This window comes from Aphelocoma coerulescens, chromosome 1A, assembly GCF_041296385.1.
Source record: "Aphelocoma coerulescens isolate FSJ_1873_10779 chromosome 1A, UR_Acoe_1.0, whole genome shotgun sequence".
NCBI classification, from domain to species: Eukaryota; Metazoa; Chordata; class Aves; order Passeriformes; family Corvidae; genus Aphelocoma; species Aphelocoma coerulescens.
Window position 1 is genome coordinate 11,861,867 of NC_091014.1, and position 24,899 is coordinate 11,886,765.

Below are 24,899 nucleotides of genomic sequence, written 5' to 3' on the forward strand. Positions count from 1 at the left end.
TCATAACACTACCTTTTTGTGTGCCTATGTAAATCCTTGGCTATAGCATCTCCAGGTCATGTGACAGGTGAAAAAGGACCATTTGATTTGAAGGCTGACCAGAGAGGTCAAATGGGATTTTAAAATTTTCTTTAAGCACGGATGGTTGTCCTTCTGAATTAAAGCAACCGGTCTGATAAGAAGTAAATCAGCTGCATAAAGAGAATTTTTAACATCTCAAGATGGGCAGTGGAGCCAGTTCAGAGAGCAAGGAGTCAGCCAGGAGATCCAGAGAACTGGAGAAGAAACTCCAGGAAGATGCAGAGAGGGAAGCCAGGACAGTCAAACTGCTACTCTTGGGTAAATAGAATTAAAATTTCTCATAATGCTTTTCCACTGAGGGGTTGTTTAGCTTTGGAATTACATTTCAGTACAGTGAATTTCTCACCTTTCATTATTTTATTTGAAGAAAATTCTGTAATATGTGTTTAAAATGTTTTCTGGTTGTGGCCACTTATGAAGTCACAAGGAATAGGCTGGAAATGGCCATGTCACTGGATGTATTCAGTTTCAAATGTTATAAATCCTTGACTTTGAAAATGTTTGAGAAATGAGGACCTGTTGTTAGAATAAATGTTATGATACAAACTTACAGAGAACAGAGCAGACTTTCTTCATGGATCTATATGCATTCATTTGCAGGAAGATTAAGTAGGGTAAGTGGTTACATAAAAAATCCACAGGTGTCACAAGGTATTGATATTGTTTATCTTGCAAAGTGTTTCACTACATATTTTAAAGAAGCAGAAAGCGATTTAGAATGGCTTTTTTTCATGTATAATGAAGAGTGGACTGAGAAGTACTGAGATTAATACAGATAAATATTCTCATAAACTACTACTTCTAATCCACGCTATGATCAATTTATTAGCAGCCAAGAGCTGTAGTGGCAAAAGAAAAGATATTATTTTTCTTGATACAGCTTTATTCTTGTCTATTTTTTCTCATGGCTCTGTGCAGCTTACAAGAAATATCCAAGAGCACATTGACATCACCACTGTCTTAATATTTTTCTTTTAACAGCCTCTTACAAAAGTTAAAACTGGTTTCTCCCAATGAATAGAAAACAAGTATTTGATCATTCAAATGTTTCTCTTTTTGCCTTCCTTGTAACTGTAGTTCTTGCAATTGCTTTTAAACTGATATTTACTCCGACATAACTAGATCTCTTAGATAAAGTAAATCAACTCTGTTGTTTTGTATCTTATGAAAAAGGTCTATTTATACCTGTTAAAAATCAAACAATTACTACTCAAAAATAAATAAGAGAAGAACATGCAGGTTTCTCAAATAATAATATGAAAGCAGAAGTTTGATACTCTTTATTTGCCATCAGTATTTGGATTGTGGCTTACAAAACTTTTCAGTCTGGTTAAGAATTCAAAGATTTTCTGTGCCATATTAGTATAAAATATTGCCCCTAATGAGGAAAGCTTAAATTGGTCAAAAAGCCCCAGAACAATATTGTAATTTAAAATGTCAAAAATTTAAAATAATTTATATTTTTTGTTATGAAAAGGTATTGTGACATTGAGTTAGAACCAGGATCCATCTAATTCAGCATCCTTAACCCTATCCATGAGGAAGAAGTAAGAAATCCTTTAAGAGGCATGTATAGGATAAAGAAGAATTTTCCAGATAAAAAGGAATTTATAAGTTAAGCAGTTTTATCTTCAAGCTTTTATGCCCTTACAGTATTACTGAAGACTGTTTTATACCAGGATATCAAGTAAATTACCCCCCCATACACACTGAACATATGTATGTATTTCGAATTAAGGACTTTAGTTTTAAATGTTTCCTAATGTATATAATCAGTCTTCTTCTGACACTATTAATATCAGCCTTGAGATGCTTTTAGTAAAATACTTTGAAATTCAATGCAAGCTACATGAAAAAGACTTCTATTATGTTCATTTCAAACCTGAATATATTTCAGTTTCATTAGCTTCCCAAGCACTCTTCATGCAGCAAGATGATCATTTGGATCTGAAATACTTCTTTATAGATTTTTAAAATATCTTCCCTTACTTACATCACACATGATAAAAATTCAAATTTCTGAGTGGGTAATGTTTTGGAAGGTTTTTTTTTCTCCTGAACAGCAGATTGAGGAGACAAAAAAGTGTAATATACTAAGTAACTTGAATTTTCTTGTTCTTAAAAGAAATGAGAGGTGAATAAACTGTGAATCTGCAGCCTATTGCACCACCAGAGTGTCAGTGTCTCTTGGGCATCTGTAACCAGAGATTCAGAAGCAATGTGCATAAGGGGCTCCATACCACCCCTTCCATAGGGGCTGTGTGAAATGGATAGATAAGAAAGGATTAAATCTACTTTATTCAGATTTGTTAACTTTCCATACCTCCAAGATGATATCAGAAATGATATAAATTTTAGACTTCATAAATCTAGGACAGCTCTATTCAAGCCAGCCTAGTCCTAGCTTTCTGTTCAGTCAGACTTCATGTTGCCTTTATACTGCATACTGGATGTCATAATTTCTTTTTGCAGTAGGCAGATTGGGAGAAAATAGAAAAAAAATGAGATGTATATCATAACTTTTTCAGTGTAATCACTTTTTTCCTTACACTTAAAATGTAAAAAACAATGTATTCTGACTATTTTCTGAGAGAATTATTTAAAATCTAGTGTGATCTCTCTACAGCCTCCAGTAGATCCCTTTCCAAAAAATAGAAATGACATTGAGAAAAAAAAGGCACCATGTTTGTTTATATGAAGCTCAACGACCCGGACAAACACACTAATCTGGGTCGAGATGGTTTACAGTTTATATGATATGTACCTATAAACTGGGCCAGGAGAGAAATCATGTCACTTTCTGATGTTCGTCACCAGTTGTCCAGGAGCCAAGAGGGTTAACTCCTCTATGTTAGGTCCAACATGTCCACAAATCTGGTGTCTATATATCTGTACTTCAGAAAGATCAGGTTGTTTTATGAGTCTGGAACAAACTCCAAGAACACCACAGTGAAAGCTTTATTTCCTTTGTATCAGGACCATATCTGGCCTGCCACATCATATGTAGTTTATATGCTTTGCAGGATGCCAGCTTTCAGTTTATAGGTGTGCAAAGTACAGTGCACATTCCAAATATGGCCAAAACAGCTGATGCTCACAGTGATGTTTCACAGAAATAAGAACTTAGATTCAGTTTAAATAATCATTAAAATTTTAACTTACTTATTTTCAAAGTATTACTCCATGTCTTGTCCACAGTTTTCAGTGTCAGGACAAAAGCCACCCTTAAGAGAACTGGTTATCCTTATCTCACTTTACTCCCTTTGGGGGCACAACTAACACAATTTAATTTAAACATCTGCTTCAGGGGAACAGAAGTTGAAGATGTTTGGTTTAGGCTGAGCAGCAAATATTTTTTTCCACTGACTATAAGAGGTCTCTGGTAAGTAGTCTGAATGCAGAAATTTATAATATAGATATTTAAAACCAGTTAATCAGATACTGTAGTAGTGAAGTTTAATTTCCTGTTATTAAAATCTAGCCTGGAAACATAGGCTTTGAGCACAAAGGCAGACCAATAATCCCATTGATGGGAATATACTGATTTTCTTTTACGGAGGGTGGGACAGCATTTAAGGACTTTATTCTCTCAAGAGGGTTTGATCTTAGGTTTTTTCCTCAAGTTTCTTTCTTTCTCATAGAGTCTAGTAAGAGGATCAGGAAGGTATGATTTCCTTTCTAGTTCACAATATCTAGAGTTCTGAATGGCACAGACAAGGCTCAGAAAGGGGTGTGGAACATTTTCTGATTTAAATTTTAACATTTTCTTTTCCTGCTTTTTGCTGATTTTTGCCATTGTCAGTGGCTTTTCTAACAGGTTTCAAACAAAGTATTCAGTAGGGGGTTTTATTTCCTTACATTTAGTTCTGGAAAGTTTCCTAAACTAAACCTTTCCTTCCACATAGATAATAACTGTGAAGAGTCTTTATCTGAGTCACAAAAGCACCTTATTATATAAGAATATATATTCTTCAATGTCTCAGCAGGTGCTATCTTGAAAGCTTGTACTGTCCACAACTATTCAACCAAATTCTGCTTAGAAAAACAATAATGTCAAGTTACAGCTGAGGGCCTGGGTTCTGTTTCTCCTTGCATTTGTGAGATTCTCACAGGGTTTCAAGGCACTACCAATTTTTTCTCTATTTCTGCTCTCTATATGCCTTCGTGTCCTGTGGGAAAGAGGTTGAGCAGTCCCAGAGCAGCAGGGAGATTTGTGTCCAGCTGCTGGGGGACAGCTCCTTTGCAGCCTTACAAGTTCAGGCCCAGGATGCCCAGAATCATGGTAGGCTTGGGACATGATGGGATGCAGTTCTGGAATACCCAAGGCAAGAAGAGATGCAGGTTACAGCCAGCCAGAGCTCAGCACCTCACTGAAGGTGAATGTGGCATGCCCTGTGGCATGGTGGATGTGATCTCTGGGAAGAAGTGTCCATCTTACTGGTGGGGGGGGGGACATCTTTCAGCTCCCAGGAACAGTGTCAGAGTTTCAGGCATTAACTGAAACTTTTGTGCCAGTATTTTCTGTGCAGTTATCCATGTCAAGGAAATAGAGACAGAAATGAGAAGTAAATTTCAGCTAGACCATAAATATGTGAAATATAAAATATGGCTATGACATATTATCACTGGTACCTATCAGGTTGAGCTATAAATCTTCACAGCTGACAGAGTTGTTCAAAACTCTAAGCTCTTTCTGTGCTTCAGGACAAGACTGTTTGTCCTAAATTCTTTGATTAAAAAATCCGGGCTTGAAGAAGATGCCTTCAACTCCCTGAGTAGTCACACAAGGTCTTTTGTGATACACTTTTGCCACTATTTCTCCAAGTAGAAATCTACTGCTGAAGGTGGAAATGCAGCCCTGTCCCTGATTTCCTGCACCAGGGACTTGCCAAAGGAGGAGGCTGCATGGTAAGGGAAGTAATAAAGAAAGCAGGTGCGAAGCAAATAGTTCCTAACCCACTTCCTGGGGTGAAAGTGCTGCTACAACTAAGATGATACTCCATGGTGAAGCCAAAGTCTGAAAGTCATCTGTTGTTTACATAAAAGCATTATTGGATCATAAATTAGAGATGAGCAGAGGTAGAAAAATGCATCAAAAATATAGCAATTGTGTCTCACTCTATTTTAACACTGTCTTTCAGATCTGGAAGAGAAGTTAATTTCTATATTATGTTTCCTGGCATCTTTCCATGAGGTGAATGCAGGAGTTCTCAGTACAGCCTCCTCTCTTTCCCACAAAAAGTATAGCAAACACTACCTTGCTGGCAGGGATTTACCAAATTCTTCAGATGGTCACTGAAAGTATAATAAATGATCTCCAACAAATTTGCATTTTTTCCAAACTGTGGCAGATGGCAGCATCAGCCCATTTTGCATGGGCTTGTTTTTTTCTCTCACTTTCTACCATTCACATCACGGGTCTCAGGAAATGCTTTGAGTATGGTTTGCTGTCTTTTGTGATTTGAGTAAATTAATCCCTGTCATTTGAATATTGTTACCTTTACAAAATGTGTTTGGACATTCTGTAATCAGTTTGTTCCATTCACTGAGAAGTCCTTGGTTAAAAAAACCTAGGCCTCAGATTTTGTTTTTTTGTCAGAATTATTTGACACCATACTGTGAGGGAAAAGGTAATCTGCAAAGAGAAAAGCAGTGATGAATCTTTTTGTATTCAGCGGAATTTTTGATGCTGTCTCTTGCAAGATCCTTCTGGATAAAATGTCCAGCTCACACCTGGATAACAGGGCTACATGATGGGTGAGCAATGGGCTCACAGGTCAGGCACAAAGGTTATAGAGAATGGGGGAACATCAGGCTGGTTACCTGTCACTTGTGGGGTGCCACAGGGCTCCATCCTCAGCCCAGTTCTCTTCAGCATCTTCTTAAATCCCTTGGATGCAGGACTTGAAGGAATACTAAGGAAGTTTGCCAACAAAACTAAATTGGGAGGAGCTGTCAATTCCCTCCAGGGCAGAGAGGCCCCAACAAATTAGAGAGATGGACAATCACCCACCATATGAACTTCAACAAGGCAAAGTGCTGGATTCTGCATCTGGGACAGGGCAACCCTGGATGTATCGACAGACTGGGAAATGAGAGGCTGGAGAGCACCTGTGGAAAAGGACTTGGGGGTCCTGGTCAATGGCAAGTTGAACATGAGTCAGCAGTGCCCTGGAAGCCAGGAGGGCCAGCTCTGTCCTGGGGAGCATCAAGCACAGCATTGCCAGCTGGACAAGGGAGCACAAATTATTGTAATGAATAGTTCATTCCATTTCCTAAAAATATGACAAATATTTGTCACCTTGAGTCCTGTGTGCAGTTTTGGGCAGCACAGCAAAAAAATGTCATCAAGTTATTAGAGAGCATCCAGAGGAGGGCCAGGCAAAAGGTGAAGGGTCAGGAGAGGAATGGTTATGAGGAGCAGTTGAGATCTGTTCAGCTGGAGGAGACTAAGGGGAGACCTCATTGCAGTCTTCAATGCCCTCCTGAGGGGAAACAGAGGGTCAGGTACTGATCTCTTCACTCTTGTGACCAGTGGCAGGACTCAAAGAAAGAGCATGAAGTTGTGTCAGGGGAGGTTTAGGTTGGATATCAGGAAAAGGTTCTTCCCCCAGAGGGTGGTTGGGCACTGGAACAGCTCCCCAGGGAAATGGTCACAGCACCAGCCTGACAGAGTTCAGGAAGCATTTGCACAATGCTCTCATGCACGTGGCGTGATTCTTGGGGTGTCTTGTGCAGGACCAACATATTCTCAGATTCTATTAATCCTGTCCCATACATTCACAAAATTAAATCCTCTCTTTAGGTGCTTTCAAAATCCATCTCTTTTTTGGCAGCTTTTGCAAACCCCCATGATTCTTGCTGACCGAAGATGATAGTCAACTGTGTTGAATTGCAATGGAGACACTTTGCATTGTGATTACTCACTTTCCATGAGATAAGAGGGCAAATTAGTTGTACGTAATCTGGCCAAACCTATGCCCTAGTTCTTCAGCTGGCTGTGTAAGCAAATGTCTGCCCCTCCTCAGCAGCTGTGGGGTTATCCTGCAGAATCATTCCCAGCAGCTGCATTACTCTGCAGGTTTCCCCACTTCCAGCTACTCTAATTCAGGGCAGAAGACCACATGGCAGAGGAATGACAAAAAAAAACAGTGTCAAGACTTTTGCTCATGTCCTGCCTTTGCATTGTGAGCTAGACCTCATGCAAGTCTTTACACTCTGGTTTTCTAGTTGCTAATGGAAGCTGGCTAAAGGGAATGGAGCTGGTTCATTTGGCTTACAAAAGGTCATAATACACATTAAATGAGCAGCTACAAATCAGGTAATAAATGGGACACTGTCAGAGGCTGTACTTTGTTCATGTTTTCCTGCCTATCAGCCAGAGATAAGATCAAAATATTATCAATATTTTATTTACTTGCTAATTGAAAATTCTGTAATTTTCTCTTAATTGACGGAATATTCGCTTATTTTCAAGCGTTCCTTTCCTTTTCAGTATTAATAGTTTTACCAAGATTTTGTTCTTTTTAAATCCAAATGGACATTAGGGAGGGTTTATACTTAGTACAGTGAGAAACTAAGACATCTGTACTTCTCTTCCTAGATAGAAAATTCTGTGTTCCAGAGAGTTATTTTTAATACTTGCTTCTTATTCATCTATCAATCATATCTTCTCAACATTCCCCTTCTGCAGGTGCTGGAGAGTCAGGAAAGAGCACTATTGTAAAGCAAATGAAGTAAGTATCTGAATATGCATAGCAGTTGTTGAATTTGGTATTTGTAATGTGTGTTGTCTAGATAATGTCTTATTACAATGTTTATGCTTATTTGAATAAAATGCAAAGAAACATCATCCAAATCAAGTTCCCATTCAACCACACAATAAAGAAAAACACAGAGTGAGACACACAGGTGGATTGGTAGTCAAATCTGACTGACCAAATCATGCACTGGGCCCACACATGGAGACTGGGGAATCTGCTTCCCTGGCTTTGGTGGGAGTTCCTGTAGTGGGAATAGGACTGTGTGAGACAACCAGTGATGGCAGATCCACCTGGCAGACCCTGTCTCCAGCAGACACCTATGAAGGATGTTTGCCAAAGATCATCAGATCAGCCATGCCAGCACACTTGTGCTGGATACCTTGGCACTATCTAATGATCTATGGCTTGGGAACCATCCTGAAGCAGAGAGAGCACCACTTCATCTCTGTATTAGCCCTCAGTTAATTCATGTCTACCCCTGAATCTTTTGTTGAACCAATGTAAATTAACATCCACAGCATTCTACAGCAAGTAGCTCCACAGTTTAATTACACTTGATGTGAATCATGTCTCTTTGTTCAATTTTATTTTGGTGTCTATTAATTTCGTTTGATTTCACTGTATTTCAAGAGAAAATATCAAAATACTCACACTGTATGAGAGAACAGAAAGTTTTCTTCCTGGGAATTTTTTGGGGGTGGGGCTATTTTGGTGGCGGTTTTTGTTGTTTCATTGGGGATTTTTTCCTCCAAATTGGCCGCTGTAAATCATTCTTGGTCTCCAGAGCTCCTGCCAAGATTAAAAAGGTCTCCTACAGGCCAGGGGAGAAAATATTTAGCCACCAGCCTGCACAGTGAGCAGCTCCTACCCACGATTCCGTGGGTAGGGACCGATGTTAGAACTGAATTAGCAAGAAAATTATCAACACAAAAAGTTTTCATACAATAATCACTCTGGGAAAAAAGACCCAGTCTGTGCAAGCTCAAATGCAGAAACCCCTGTTAGAATTTGGACTGACTAGCTGGTTACAGAGATATTGTGTGTGCATCATAAATCTACAGCAAGAATACTTGTAGTTGTTTGTTCAAAGTGCACAAGGTGCCTCACAGATTGAAGTCAGGAGCTTCACTTACCCTGGCTTCAGAGGAAGATCAAATCTCTCTACCTGTGTGTGCTGATTTACAATTTACCTTGACAATATTTTAATGTATAGTAAAACAGGTTACTAATAAATTCATTTGTGTTCTTCTTTTAAGGGTAGTCAAAATGTTAATTATGTATCTGGTTTAAATTAACAATCCACCTCAATTCAAGAGACCAATCTTACACATAGGAAAAGTCCTCCTTTGCTGCACAACCTGATAAAATACTGCTGTTGTTTCTAGTCTTGTTTTCATAGAGAGGTCCAGGTCTGATTCCTAAACCTGTCCAAATAGAGAAAAAAATTACACAGGGATTGCAACTGTTTAGATTTGACCCTACTTTTTAAGCACCAATCTCTTCCTGTGTAAAAATAAAGCAACCTGATTTATGAAATCAGTAATACTCTTCTGAACTTAAGTTCCCCTTATTTGTTATCTTCACCAATGCATTTTAAAGAGTTGAGTAAAAAATGTCATAAGAACAAATTTCTACTATTTAAGCAGCTCATTTTGTAATAAAGCAGATTCAGAACCATCCATCAAATACTTTGCTAACCTTTATTTTCCAGTTAAATAGTAGATAAATTTATTTCTGGTTTGAGTTCCATTCAGGAGACCTCCCTATTTAGCAAACCACTGAGGTGTACTGTGCTCAAAGCTGCCCCAAGCAGGAGCAGATTAAAGATGTTCCTCTGAACTGAGCACTTTAAAAAGGCTGATAAGATTTAACTGCATGGAGGAGGGGGGAACACTGCAAAGTTGAGAGTTATATAAGGACCTGTGCATTTATGAGCTGTCAGATTGATCACAAATACAAATTATTTTACAGGAAAATGGTTCCAAAAAATTGTATTTGTTCATATAAAATGTCATCTTTCTGTCACAACCAAGAACTTCTTTTTAACAGATTTTTTTTCCGTTAAAACCCCCAATATTAGTTGTAATTTTTTTTTCAGTGAAGCATAAAATTTTCTAAAGAGCACTGATGATGGCTTACAAAACAAATAATTTTACTGAAAATACAGTTTCCACTAAAATCATAGTAATTTTCTTCTTAATAACATAACTTTCTAATTAATAAATATCTTTTTTCCAGTCTTAATCAAAGTTATATCCATCCACTAAACTTTACAAAATATTTTCTGATACTCAAAATACAGACATGCTGCAAGGCCCTAAAAAGAGGAGGATGATTATGAGAGTTACTAAAAAGGAAAAAAAAAAAAACAATTCCTGGAACTCTGTGCTTCTAACTACATGATTTCCAAAGTGTGATCTATCTTTTTTAAAAACAAGCTGAGTATCTTTGTGCTGTGCTCTTAGTTCATATGAAGCTTCTACAAATATTTCAGTGAATGAAAAGTAGGAAGCAAAATATTTGGTAATTCTTCATGCCTGTTGAGACTGAATCAAAGCCACCTTTCTGATGAGAAGCCCTTCTTTTGTGAATAAAAGCCCCAGAAGACTGCATCCATAAAATGGGGACGTCTCTGCTCCATGAGCTCCTCTTTTTTCTTTCTCCCAAGTTCAATAGAATTCCTTTGAATCTTGCAGAATTCATTTGAATTCATGATGAAAACAGCATTCAAAAAAACAAAGCTTCACAAGAGAGTTCATAGATTTGCTTGGTCTAGAACTGATTGGGAAAACATTTTAAAGAGCCTTTTTTTGTACAGATGCAATTCCTACAGGCACAGGAATGCAACTTTTGAGTTTCCTGGCATCCATAAGTCAGAGATGTTAAGACACGTGAGTTGTCAGCTGGGTTTTGTGCATGTGTGTGTATGTGAGTGAATTATTTTCTGACAGGGCTGAGTTGGCTGCTTGGGTAGCTCTGACCAGAGTGTATCTCAGGCAAGATGGGGTAAAACACCAAACCCCAAAGCCCAGAAATTCCGTATTTAATAACTTGGCCTTCATCTCTGACCAGCTGAGGTGAGGAAGAATAGAGCCTTGGTTCCAGCAGCAGCCAAAGCAGTTTGGTGTCTGTTCATTGAGAGCACACCAGGCCAAAGTAGGTGAAGATTTCATCCTTTTTCACAACTCATGGAAAAAGATATAATCTGCACACTTGTTTGGAGAACTTTAACCACATTCCATTCTCCAGTCAAGGAGGATTATGAAATTCTAATCCTTCTGTCAGAATTAGATTACTGAAATTGATTACTAAGGCTCTTTATCTTCTGGAGTAAAATGTAGGTCTCCAGAGCCTGGAGATAATCAGAGTAAGACCTTGCTATAACTAGAAACTGTAGTTGATTTACAAAAATTATTAAAGATTTTTTCTTGTTTTGTTGATAAGTGCCTCCCAGTGTTGAAACATTTTTGCAATAATTTTTCTATCTAGGTAAGATTCTGGATAAAAACGAGAATGACTGAACAAGCAATGTGACAGCCCATGACTAAAATAGTAGTTTCCAATAATAAAAGATTCAGGATCTAAGTACGGAAATGCATCTTGCCCAATATCTATAGGGATGGGCCTGGATCCTGTTCCTGAATCATACCTTATCTTAAGTTAATCCAAAAGGGGGAAAAACAGCATCTATTCACTCAGACTGGGTACAGAGACTCAACCTCACATAGACAGAAACTGCTGTTTCCCTGTTCTGGCAGAATAGGCAGGTCAACCATTGATAAATGCTTTTACAAGGGCCAAATGTATTCAGTTCTTTCTCACACTGACTACGAAAGCACCTGTTCCAACTTTGCATTGTTTTCTTTTTTTTTTCTTCTTTTTTTGCAGAGGTATTCCATAAACCTTATATTTTTCTCTTTTTTTCACCAGGATCATCCATAAAGATGGTTTCACCTACCAGGAACGCCTGGAGTTCAGACCTATTGTTTACAGTAACGCAGTGCAGTCTATCCTTGCTATTGTGAAAGCAATGGCTAAGTTAGGAATCAGTTATGAAAACCCTGCTAGAATTGTGAGTATGACACCCTTTCTCTCGAAATAAGCATTGGAACACATTTTTTTGTAATATAATTGTAGAGACTAGTACAACAAAGAGGGTCCAGTAGTTTCTATATGACAGTGGAAACTGAGTACTATTTGAGTCACATGTGACAAGATGTCCTTACTTATTTTTATTTTCTCAAAACTGATGCCTGAGTTCTAACCTTTGCATAAACTCCCATTTTGATTGTTACAAAAGAAATATTCAACTTGTTAAAGACATTAAAAAAAAAAAAGAAAAAGTAAAAACCAGAACATTTTCTTAGCTGCATAGTTACTTATTTATTGCTATTGGGAAATGTAAAAAATATTTTCCTTTTATGACCAACCCTTGGGGTTCAGCTCTGTAAGGAAAGGTCATGTAGACATGTTGGGAGCATTTCAGTCCGGCATTGCTCCTGGAGCAGAGACCTCCCTGTTGTGTGGATGCAGTGCTGGCACACTGGCACCTCAGGGAACTGGAGTCCAGCATTCCTGACACAGTCAACAATCCTCTGCACAGGCACAGGGAGGCAAAGCCACAGGAAGAAGATCTGTTTTCTTCTGTCAATCACGCTGAATTTTCAAGGACAGAAATAAAGGAATAACTTTTCTTCCCCATGCAATGATTTAGTCTGTTAGCCTGTAACTCAGATCTTGCTGAGAATTTCTCAAATGCCTGTCAGAATATCAGTTGATTCCAGTTTTGGCAAATTCTACCTAATCCCTAGAGGTTTATCTTGGAGAGAATAACATCTGCTTATCTGAAAGAGCTTTACTTGTTCCAGAAGTCTACATTTCATTATAGTGACATGTGGTACTTTGACCTAAAAAATGATAAACAAAATCTTCAGAGGTTACTAAAGCTCATACAGGCATTTGACAAAATAGAAATTAAATATTTTCCATGAATGCAAGTCATTCAAACAAATGTAACAAGGCCCAAAATCAGCACACAGAAAATAGGCCAGTGTTAACGTGCTGTACTGAGCCAGTACATCACCCAGCCTGCATGGCACAGCCATGGCTACAGCTGGACCTTGCAGCACTGGCCACAGGTCCTGCCTGGCTCACCCATGGTATCCACTGGGTGGTGCAGACTCTGCCACCTGTAATTGAGATATGCTCTCCCTGTGCCCCACTATTTCAGTCTTTTCTCAGCCCTGCCAAATTTTCTGAGATATCTATACAGGCTCCATCTATGCCAGTTTCATAGACAGTCTTTTCAAAGGACTTCATAGCCTGGAGAACTTATAATACTTAAACTTAAATAACTTAAATATCCCAGTCCATTTCTTAGCATTATATATAACCAAATGCAGAAAATACAACTTTTGTAAGTTTATCATTTATAGCACAGTCAGCTCACTCTTGCTGTCGCTGCAGAGTGGGCCTCTAAGAACACAGTTGAATACAGCTGTGAAGAATATTTGCAGTGCCTGTCTTCTTTTCACCAAGAACCACAGAAGAGCAACCTGGATGTGATTTTTAGAGAAACTAGAAATTTTGATCACGTTCATTTGAATTGCCACTAAACACTGCCCTTTCTTCCAAAAAACCTCCAAAAACTTAGCTTACATTACCCTTAAAATCATAAGCCATTGATAAGCTTGGGTTCTTTTGATATAAGCTTTGATTTCATCTGGACTTTGTTCTTGCTGTATGTTCTAGTCCAGATTTAGCTGCTTAAAATCATTTAGTTCAAGGACTGGGATTATCTTGGTCCAAAAAGTAATGTGCTTATCCATGTTGCAGGTCTGCCTGCAAATACATCTTACTGGTACTGAAAGGGCCTTAGCACTTAATTTAAAGAACATCTGTTCTGAGGAGGGAGGTAATTTTTTTTTTTCTAAAGCATCATTCCAATCTATTTTTAGTATGAAAATTATCTGAAGTCTTTGTAAATGCCAGAGAGAAACAAAACTTTGTACAAATCAAGTTTGTGACAAGTTCAATCTGCTGCTATCTTCCTTTATTATGTAAGCATGAAAATCCACAGTTGCCACCTTTCACATAATAATCAATAAACATTTACCCTCTACACCTAGAGACTCTGAGCTCAAGGCTTCTCATTGTAGGCCATTCAACCAGCCTAGTAGGTGGCTAGCTGCAATCATTCCGTGATATGTCATATCTTGGAGAAGAGAACGTTCCAGCTCTTATCTTGCAGCTGAACTAGTGTGCACCCTGGATTCAAATGTGGATCCGCACACACAGGAGAGAGCGTGACTCGCTTCTGCTGATCCCAGCACTGCAGGAGGGCATGGGGGTGTAAATGGAGCTGGTGTTTTTTCATGTAGAAGGGAAATTATCCTGCTGTCCTCCTCCCTCCTACCAGTGAAGGCAATTCACTAGTGGTTATTTCCCCTGGGTTTTTTTCCCTCCATGCCTACTCAATTTCCCTTTTTTCTTCCTCCATGCCTACTCAATTTCTCTTTCAGAAAAAAATGCAGTGTTTCATTTTTGATCTGTCTCTGACTTTTATAGTTTCCATAAACTGCAATTCCTCTTGAGACATAAAGATACAGCACATTCCTAAAATAAATTTGTGAAAAATTTTTGTGAGGATGTTTCCTGGTTCTGAATAAAACATACTCCCTGCCAAAACAGTGTCTGTCAGAATCCATTTATGCTTTTGCAACTATTGACTGCAAGGCACCTGAATTGTCTACTTTACAACTAGGAAGGAATTATATTTTATAATTATCCCTTGTTGTGGCAGTGTATCAAATGACTATTTAATCATGGTCTTTATTTACAGTAAATTCCTAAGCTGTTAACTACTGAAAAGAAATATTTTTAATGAAATAGATTATTTAAACTCTTTTTATGTTTGACTACAAAAGGAAGAAATCACAGAATAATATATTTTAAATGTTTTGGATTCTATTCTGTTACAGGTTTCTGCTTCCCTACATATGGGAAATGACTTCACTAGTTATATTCACTTTGTCCCATTTCTCACTGTGGCCTAAAGCTAGAATTTTTTTCTTATAAAAACATCCAAAAATACATTTAGATTTAGATTTCTGCATTGATATATTTATAATAAGTTTTAACTTTAAATGTCCTTTTTAATTTAGCTCTTGATACCCTATTACTCTCTCTTAATATAAAAGCCTTGCTTTGAGGTTGGACTATTTGTAAATGCTGATGGCAAAATGAAACGGAGCCTCTGCGTGAACAAAACAAAACAATAAAAAGATGAAAACTCCATCACAATTTAAGCCTAACCTAAAGGGAAGTGAGCTTGTAAAAGGATGTTTACATGCACAGGCGAGTACAGCCACCTGGGAAACACAGTGAAAATGAGAAGTTTTGCCCCTGCAACTCATTATAAACCAAGCACATCTTCAAGCAGGTGAAGGGGCACAGTGCACTTGCACAATATTTACTGAAATTTCTCTTTAGGAAGATGAAAGGAAGCTGTGTGCCATGGCAACAACTCTGGAGGATGGCAGCATGTCTCCTGAACTGGTTGAGCTCATCGAACAGCTGTGGTGTGACGGCGGGACCCAGGCCTGCTTTGCCAGGGCAGCAGAGTATCAGCTCAGCGACTCGGCTGCATAGTAGGTGACAGCAGCTGCTGAACAGCTGGCTATTGCTGCAGCAAAACTGTCCCTCCTGCAGAACAGCCTGCAACAATCATTGCTCATCAGCCTGAAAAAATGAGGGGGTTGCAAAGGTTTATAATATACCAGCAATGTTTAACTGGAGGAAACAAGTGAAAACAAGGTTTCAGAAAAAATTTGTTTCTGTGAGTTTGTTTGAACAGTTTAAAAAAAAAAGTATATTCTCCCTCTGGGTATTTCTGAGATTGACAAATAGAGGGAAAGGTGACTTGAAACAGCTTAGGTTTTTACCTAGAGTGAGTCTTTGTATATATTGCAAGATACTAAATATAAGTCTGGAGGAAACTATAAAAACTTTCCTCTAAACTAACCTGGCTGCATGGACAGATGTTCCCTGGGCCATTACCATCCCAGCACCCAGCTGAGCCAGTGGTGCTGCAGCTGCTCCAGCCTCAGGTCCCTTTCTGAATGCTGGGAAGGCACCAGACAGATAAGCAGGGTACTGACTAGGGCTGCTCAGCCCCGACCCCACAAAGGGTCACTGTCCAGCTGGGGCACATCTCTTACTCAGATATAGTCAGTGAGTTTAGACTCTTCAGGAGTCCCTGGCTTGGCTGCTTCTGCAGCTGTTCTTGCAGGCTCCAGTCCTGCTCAGCTGCCTTGTCACTCAGCTCATACACGGCCATGAAGGGAGGTGTCACTAGATCAGAGTCTTTTGAGAGTGCTCAAGTCTGACTCCAGACTTGGGGCAGAGGTTCCTTCCAGCTGAGGTCCATCTGCTGAGATGGGGAGGTGGAGGTTTCCCTGCTGTTCCTGCAGCTCCTCCTACAGGCTGAGGGCACCTGCAGAGGGAAGTCTCCCAAGGTGTTGAGTGTGCCTTCTACATGGCAGGGAAAGAAAGGCATGGCTGGAGCCTGGACTTCAGGGGACAACCTGAAGGCCTCCATAGTTCACTTTTTGTAGATAGTGGAGGGAATAGGCAGAGAAAATATTACAAATTTTTCATCTCTTTGTATCTTCCAAGCAAGATTGAAGACCTTTTGCAAGATTCCTAAACAAAGAAAATATTGCCTGTGTTGATTTGTGCCTAATTTGACAGTATTTTACAGCAGCATTGGATTCCTGTAGGAATAGTATAGAGCAATTTTTTTTTAACATACCCATTCTGACAGGTCCCACTGCCATTCCCATCACTAAAAGCCCTTAACAAACCAGTCATAATAATTAAAAGGAAAACCACCTCTTAATTAAAAAAAAAAAAAAAATTGCTTGTTTACCAGCTAACACTCTGCTGTGTACACTATGCCTGGCAAATTAGGTTTTGTTGCCTAACAAAGAAGATAGAAGAATCTAAATTAATTCCATCTCAGTGTTATTGTCTGTGTCCTGTTTTAACTTGCAATAGGGCTTAGTATTTAAGGAGGTTAACATAGGTTGTGTCTGTAATTATTATTTATTGCTAGAGTTACAACAAAAACAGCTACAATGATAAGTTTTTCATCTGCTTGAACATTTCAGCTAATTTCTTGAAAATCCTGCTAATCTTCTGTCTTCATCTTTTGGTACCTGATGCCTCTAAAATTCTAGCCTTTGGCTCTGAAGCATTAAAATCAACTTAATATTTTCCCTTACTGCTGGGCTTCTAATGATCAGTTCAAAGTCAGCTACAGTCAATCAACCATCTAATGCTGCAGTTCAATTTCTTTTAAACCCCAAACCCTGTTTCTCAGCTCCTGTGAATCAGCTCCTACAAAGAATATTGATTGGTGCTGTGTAAACTCTGACTTTCTGAGGTTATCTTCTCTGAGATTTTACTTTATTAATTCATACTAATGAAGTTTGATCACTGCCTTTCCTTTGTGCATTTTAATTAGAAAAAAAAAGGTTATATCTTCTAAATGATAGAAAAATCCTGCTTGTTAAATTTGGCTGGAATTTCTCCCTTAGACTCACCTGGAACTAATTCTGATTTAAAATTGAATGATGGGTATGGAAGGGGCAAGATTGGGATTAGAAACTGTGACTTTAAATGTCATTGTACAGCTACCAGTAGTACATGGTGCATCTTGCTTTTCAGTCAATTGCCTCTCAGGGTAGGAGTCCTGTCACCTCATTCAAGCCAAGGAAAGATCAGCATTTACTGACCTACCAGTTTCCATTCCCTCCTTTGCCAGTGAAGAGGTGGTCTGCAGTCTCCCCTTGGAGCTACCTACAGCTCCAAGAAGAGCCTGAAACTGCCTCTTGCTCCATTAACTAGATAATTAACTTGGTCTAATTTTTCACACAATTACAATTGGCTGTGTTGAATTGAATTCAGGCATTTGTGTCTAAAAACTATCATAACTTCATTTTATATTCAAGTGTTTATTTTAGTGCTTATATGCTTCATAAATAACAAAATGTCTTTTGTTCCTGCCTTCCACAAAGGTGAGCTGAGATGAGTTTGCCTCAGGACCTACTCAGAGAAACAGAGCTATATTGCTTTTTTTTTTTTTTTTTTTTTCCCAACAGATTGTTTCCTGGACTCAAATAATGGGAAAACATTGAATTACTCAGATCAAGTTCAACACCCCTTGCATACAGTTTATTCAACTTAAAATAAGAAAATCCCATTTCCAATCATTACTCGGAAATATCCGAATGAAAGATTCTGGCTTTTTAAAATTTTATTTAGTTTCATTTTATTCTTCTATTTTTTAATCTTTTAAAATTACAGGTTTATTAAATATTACAGACAAGGATGATGAGCTGTGAGGTTTATTTTGGAAGATTCTGGTTAAACTGAACAGCAGAACTACCTGCTGGGCACAGTTGGTGTAGAGAGGAAAAAAGAAGGCATGGAGCCTAATAGACTTTAGAGACACAGTGTCTTGTTTGTCAGAGACACAGGGCTACTAATAGGAAGGTACCAACTGGGACACTGAAAATGCTTCAGCTCCTGGTGGGGTTTCTTGCTTTTGGCTTTCTTCTCTACTTGAATACTAGTAGTTAAAAGGTAGGAAGTTACCCAGGCATCACCTCTTTTCCTTTTGCCAATTCATAACCGCTCTGCACAGATTCTTAGACCATCCAGTAGGATTCAGAAGCTCTGCCTAGCCATTTAAAGAAAGCTGTGTGCCCCTAGAAGAGATGGGAGAAGGGTTGGCAAAAACGTGTTTCAGAGATCTGGTTTGGGTTCTCATTTCATGAAGATTTTGTATCTGTATACCAGAGATATTTTATTTCTATAAAAGCAGATAATCCACACTTTTCCAAGGGCTCATCAGAATACCAATGAGGGGATCCTCACCTTCACAGAAGATTTTGGTTTTGACTAAAAAATACATTTTTTAAAATAATCATGTACCTTCTTGTTAATTGAGAGCTCTACAGGGAAAACAGCCCTTAAAAGTGAATTTCTCCAAAATATTATGCCCTCCCTTTCACTTAGAAAGGAAAATACTGTTGCAACCCATCTGAGGCTGAGGTAACTCCTGATGCATCTGAAGGATGCTTGTGGTCCTTCCCCTGGGGTGACAATTCCCACTTGCTGAGAGAAAATAGCCAAAACCTCTTTGCTGACAAGGTGGTTTTAAAGCATCCCTAAGAGAAATAAGGATTTCCCTCAGCTGAAATCCTCAGAAAAATGTTTATTATGTGCAAATAAATTACACTTCTATATGCAAGTAGGAAAAAAATAAAAGGCTCTGAATTGTGGAACTCAGTTGTATAAGAACCAAGAGTATTGTGTTTAAATCTGTAATTTACATTACATATTTAAAAGTGGATCAGTGTGGAGTGACTATATAATGGACGTTTCACTTTTTGAATTCATCAACCACCATTTCTTTCTTACTCTCCTAGTTACCTCAACGATTTGGACAGGTTGGCAATGCCTGACTATGTCCCTACTGAGCAAGATGTCCTGCACTCCAGAGTGCAGACAACTGGGATTATAGAGACTCAGTTTTGTTTCAAGGATTTAAACTTCAGGTATGAAAGCCGTATTTTACAATCTTCTTGGGGTTTATCTTTCTTAAGTATTTTCTTCCAAAGGTATTGACCTATTATAACACAGGTAATCCCATTGTGATTTCATTAAACCCACTCTTATTTAACTTTCTGACACAGCTGAAAAAGAAAGGTATTTTACTATCAGTACTCCAACTTTGAGCATATAATGGACCATTATAAATGGTCACAGAATACCAGGTTCTAAAAGGACATTTTTACATATGTAAATGTCTAAAAAGCATTAGTTATATCCTGCCATTTGAATAATTGTGACATTTATGAAATATGCCTACTTAAATGTCCTTAACAGCATGCAAAAACATTTGATGTCTACCAATTTGCATGCACTCTCAACCTTTCACTCTTCTTTTGAGAATGGAAATAGCTGCTCTTAGCACTGGAATGCACTGCAGTTGGCAAAAAAAAAAAAAATTCTGTCCCATAGGAAATTTCAGCATTATCAAGCATGCTTTCATGCTCATTTAAGATGAAAACCAAAATGTTCAGAAAAAAATTTTGAAAATAATGCCTCTGAGAAATTTGACTGAAATATTTTACACTTTCGGATACCCAAGATCTTGTTAAGATTGGTGAACCAATTAAAAACATCTAATTGCATGTGAAAATGGATTTGAATGAATTATGACTGTCTCAGTGTTCTACAATGCTTTTGTCTGTGGACTGAAATCCATTTAATTCTTAATTTAAAGGCTGGGGCACATATTGAGGAGTGCAGTCTAGACAAGACACTGCCTGTAGAGAGATTCATAAAGCATGAGGATTATAACACACATTTTTCATTTGGCTTCTTTCTTTCTCCGCATGTGCCAATTAAACATTCCCCAAACCATCTATGCTACCACACAGATGCTTTGACACAACAGAAGTTGCACATACAAAATGAGATTCTGAAGCAGATGTCTTACAAATAAATTATTGTCATCTATCAATATTCTGGTCACTCATGAAGTTTCAGGAGTTGCCCACAAATGGTACACTGCAATGTCATAGACATCATCTTCTTTTTCTCTGATTAACATATTTCCAGACAGCTTTGTACATTGGAAATTTGAATGCCTTCAGTTACAATCATAGTTTGTGTAAGAAATAAATTCAGGGTGGAGAAAGAAACCATCAGAGTGCAAATCCTTGTTGACATGGGTGCTGCCAGTCCTGACATGAGAATATCAGATTAGTGTTTAGGCCCAGTTGAAGTGTGGCACAACTGGGAATTTAGTTACCCAAGTGTCTGCAAACAAGACAAAGGCTTTTAATGCCACCACAAACACAAACCCCACCGATTTTACCCTCTCTGCTATGCATCACAGTAGTGTTATGTGAGTAAATTCATTGGTGGTTTCAGGCAGTTGAGTAATATTAGGTAAAACCACTACAAAGTAGTCGAGGGGTTTGAGCCGCTAGAGTGGTGCAGAACAATTATAAATCCGTGTTAACCAGGCAGTTACTGCTACTTTGCATTGCCATAGTAATGCAAAACAGCTGGAGGACCCTGATATCTCTGCAGCAAGTTTGATAAGTACCATAGAAACATCTATAAAGAGAGGAACACTTGCACATTCAGAGTGAGTTTTGGCTGATGTGCTGATGGGGCTTCAGGTCACAAGCTATACATGGATACAAAAAAACCCGTGAACAGATGCCTCATTCACTAAACACTGATCCCTTTACTGAAGTGAATGAGGCAGAAAATATTTTGTATCCATTAAGTAAAAGTCTAAACCCTGGTCCTGCTCCAGGAAACTGAATTACACTTGCACAGAAAACATCGATTTTTATTTGCTCCTTGCTTAGTGGTTAATTTACTGGTTTAGTGCAATTTAGGTTCCATGTGCTCTTCAATTTATTTCACTAATGTTGACTTAGAGCTCAACACATACTTAAATGTTTTTAAAAGAAGGCCTGGTCTTCTTAGGTCCTCTTCTACTGTCCTTTCTATTGGTGTGCTAGGAAGAGTTTGACTGAAAGCAGGCAAGCTTTATTTTAGGCTTCAGGCCTCTCTGTGTGTGCCACTGACTGAGTATATGGCTAATGCTATATCTGCAGCTAAGTTTTTCAAGAGCAGTTCTAGGAAAATATAGAGATTTCTAGACTATCTTGGTAAAAGAAGATCACCTCATTTTCTACCATTCATGGGGGGACTTTGATTTTATATGTGCACATGTTAAGTTCTGGGCTGAGAAGAGAGAAGAAAACTAAGGTTAGTACAACAAAAACTGCCCAGCAGCATTGTCTCTGGCCTTGGTCTTGTCCTTTTTAACTGACTGCTCCTGAATAGTCAAAGGGCCATATTCTAAAATCTCACAGGAAGTGAATACTGATTCATATGATTATATATGAAACAAAATTTTCCTGAAGACTAAATTTTGAAGGTTTTTAAATTTTTTTTCCTGCCATAACCCTGATGTCAGAGTTGTACACCACAAATCAAGAAAGGCATGCAATCCTAGGTGACTTTTGGGCACTAATCACAGACAAAATTGAGATAGTTTATTTATGACCCCACTCTTAAGTAGACCTTCTGAATTCAGTGAAGATATGCTTGGAAGAATGCCATTACTGTTGTCAAAATCTTGCTCCACAACAGCTTCCTGATTTCCAAAATAATTCACTTTTGTAGACACCCAATAATCAAAAAGATGAAATGTACCAGAAAAAAAAATGATTGCTCCTCAGCTGCAGAAGCAGTTCATTATGAGCATCGGAAAGCATTTCATTTTTTCTAAGAAGGATGAAAAATTATAAAAAATAAACCTTTTTTAACATCAACTGCACTACTGATGGTGAAAGAAACAGAAGATTAAGATATTGCAGAAAACAATGTTTCAGCAACAAATTATTCTTTCTCTGATTACTACTGACATGATTGTTTCTTACTGAATCCCATTATATTCATTGCTATAAGAATTGAGTTGTGTTTAATTTTCAGATTCTGCAGGATCCAGAGATCTAATGCATGTTCTTGAAGGAAAGGGTAATCCAAGAGAGGATTAGGTTTTATAGTATTAAGTTCAACAACAGGCAGCACAGGGAAAAGTCATCATGCACACTAGGAACAGAAAACCTAAGGGTAGGATAAATTTGAATTTTTATGCTTTGCCTGTTTTCTAATGCACTTGAAAAATCTTCAAGTTTGGCACCTTTTGTTCCAGAAAAATAGTGAAAAGAAAGCCCTAGCCCTTATCACTGAAGAACTGCAAATGTAAGTGGGAGCTCTGGATAGGCAAAGCACAACAGTGGTAGCTTTGACAACAGCTCTGGCTCAGCTGGGCCCTAACCAGGTCCCTGCTCGGTGTGCTCAGCTGGCTTTGGATCCCATATAGAGTCCATATAAAGTCCATATGACACTACCCAAAGGTAGTAGCAATTCCTGGCAAAGGAATTCCTGGCGGAAGGAAATAAATGCCAAGAAGGACAGCCCTACCATTCCCTCTGCACAAAAGAAGGGATTCCTGCTCTCCAGGAATTGCTGCTTAAAGAGCAGCTGAGATGGACAAGGAACACACCCTCCATCCTCCAAAGGTGTGGTGCAGGTTGTGTAGTGTGCTCAGTGATCACACCAGGGCAGTGAGCAGATGGCAACAACTATTCAGACACAAACAGGGCTCAATCCATGACTGGCCTCCAGTTGTGTGTCTTATTGATCAATATGTCAGCATGCAAAACCGTGAAGTAGCAAATGACACTGGATTTGAGGGTCTTCTATGGATGCCTCAGAACTCTGCCCTGAATAAATCCTTGCCTGCAGGTCTTAGTCCTGCCCTGAGCCCCATTTCCTCAACACAGAGTGCCACCTGAAAGTACTGGATATTTTTCCTACATGCAGGTATTTAAGCCTTTATGTTTCATTTTATACCCACAACAAAACCAGGAGTAACAACACACAGCCCTCCTGGACTTGTTGGGATAGAAACATACCAATATTTGGAAAAGTTGGATATTTTTCATTCATCGCCATCTGAACTCTGTGCATTAAATCATGGCTACATCCTTATTAGCGCTTTACATTGTACATATGTTATTTTTCCTGCAAAGGATGTTTGATGTGGGTGGACAACGATCAGAGAGAAAAAAGTGGATTCACTGCTTTGAAGGAGTTACTTGCATCATATTCTGTGCTGCACTCAGTGCCTATGACATGGTTCTGGTGGAAGATAAAGAAGTGGTGAGTCAGAATAGACAAGCAACCCTTTTTTCTTCTAAGTTTAATGTACTCTCTGATGGCACATCAAAACTATTCCCATTCTCTGATAACCATTTAAAGGCTATTACGCTGTATTGGTTCTTTCCAGTAAAGAACATTGCAGTAAAAATGACATATGGGGATGAGATTTGTCAGTCTCATGTTTACCTTTTGCATCTCAACAGAACAGAATGCATGAAAGCCTTCATCTGTTCAACAGCATCTGCAACCATAAGTGCTTTTCAGCCACTTCCATTGTGCTGTTCCTAAACAAAAAAGACCTCTTTCAAGAGAAAATAACAAAAGTTCACCTGAATATCTGCTTTCCTGAGTATAATGGTAAGTTTGGAGTGTTCAGAAGACAACACGTTTAGATAGTAAGTGTAGGCCATGCCTTAAAGACTGAGACTTTGACTCATGTCACCTATATATAACCTTTTAAATACTAAGCCTCTGATCTAAGCATCTTCTCATGGAAGAATGGTATGAGACAGACACAGACAGAATTCAACTCATCTCAACTAGTCACCATGTTTATCCTTCATGTCTCTCCCTGGAGATGCTCAATTCTGTCCATTGGTGGTAGTCTAAGCTGAGCAATCTAGAAATTTCAGATGGCTGAAGGGAGCTGTGATGGACTCAGCCAGTATTTCAGTACAAGTCAGTATCTTATCACTCACACACACACCACAACTGAATCCAAGATTTTTGTCCCTAATTTAAGAACTCATTCCATAAGGGAAGTCTGTCTCTTTTTCTGTGTGACAGTAGTGCCTACTGGAAATAAAAAAAACACCAGATGTTCCCAGCTGATGCAAGAGAATATATAAGGCTATGTCAGAAATTACCAGAGAAAAACCAGTTTAGATACAAAATTTTCATACCTAATTCATGAAGTTAATTTTAATAGAAAGAAAAGAAAAAATAAAGGCAGAAAACATTATTTCTTGTCTCTGCAGTTGTGAGGAAGTACCAGTTGAAATGTGTCTTCTTTTGCTTTTTCTTTTCTTTCCACTAGGACAAAACACATTTGAAGATGCTGCAAATTACATTAAGAAACAATTTCTAGACTTGAACATAAGGAAACAAGATAAAGAGATATATTGTCACTTGACCTGTGCCACAGACACCCAGAATGTCAAATTTGTTTTTGATGCAGTCACAGACATAATAATCAAAGAAAATCTGAAAGACTGTGGGCTTTTCTAA

At 38.4% G+C, this 24,899-nt stretch overlaps 1 protein-coding gene across 1 annotated transcript; it reads left to right on the forward strand.

Moving 5' to 3' along the window:
* Window positions 1-221: 221 nt before the first annotated feature.
* GNAT3 (G protein subunit alpha transducin 3) lies at window positions 222-24,899 on the forward strand. The gene is made up of 8 exons (XM_069003857.1): window positions 222-339; window positions 7,775-7,817; window positions 11,775-11,916; window positions 15,336-15,493; window positions 19,340-19,468; window positions 23,543-23,672; window positions 23,876-24,029; window positions 24,709-24,899. Exons 1-8 carry the CDS (start codon window positions 222-224, stop codon window positions 24,897-24,899), a joined length of 1,065 nt encoding a protein of 354 aa, XP_068859958.1.

Bases quoted from the DNA above. Each gene is read 5' to 3' on its own strand.
- GNAT3 (XM_069003857.1), top strand. From the start codon at position 222: ATGGGCAGTGGAGCCAGTTCAGAGAGCAAGGAGTCAGCCAGGAGATCC. The intron at 19,469-23,542 runs GTATGAAAGCCG...TTTCCTGCAAAG, and splicing joins TTCAAGGATTTAAACTTCAG to GATGTTTGATGTGGGTGGAC. The intron at 24,030-24,708 runs GTAAGTTTGGAG...TCTTTCCACTAG, and splicing joins CTGCTTTCCTGAGTATAATG to GACAAAACACATTTGAAGAT.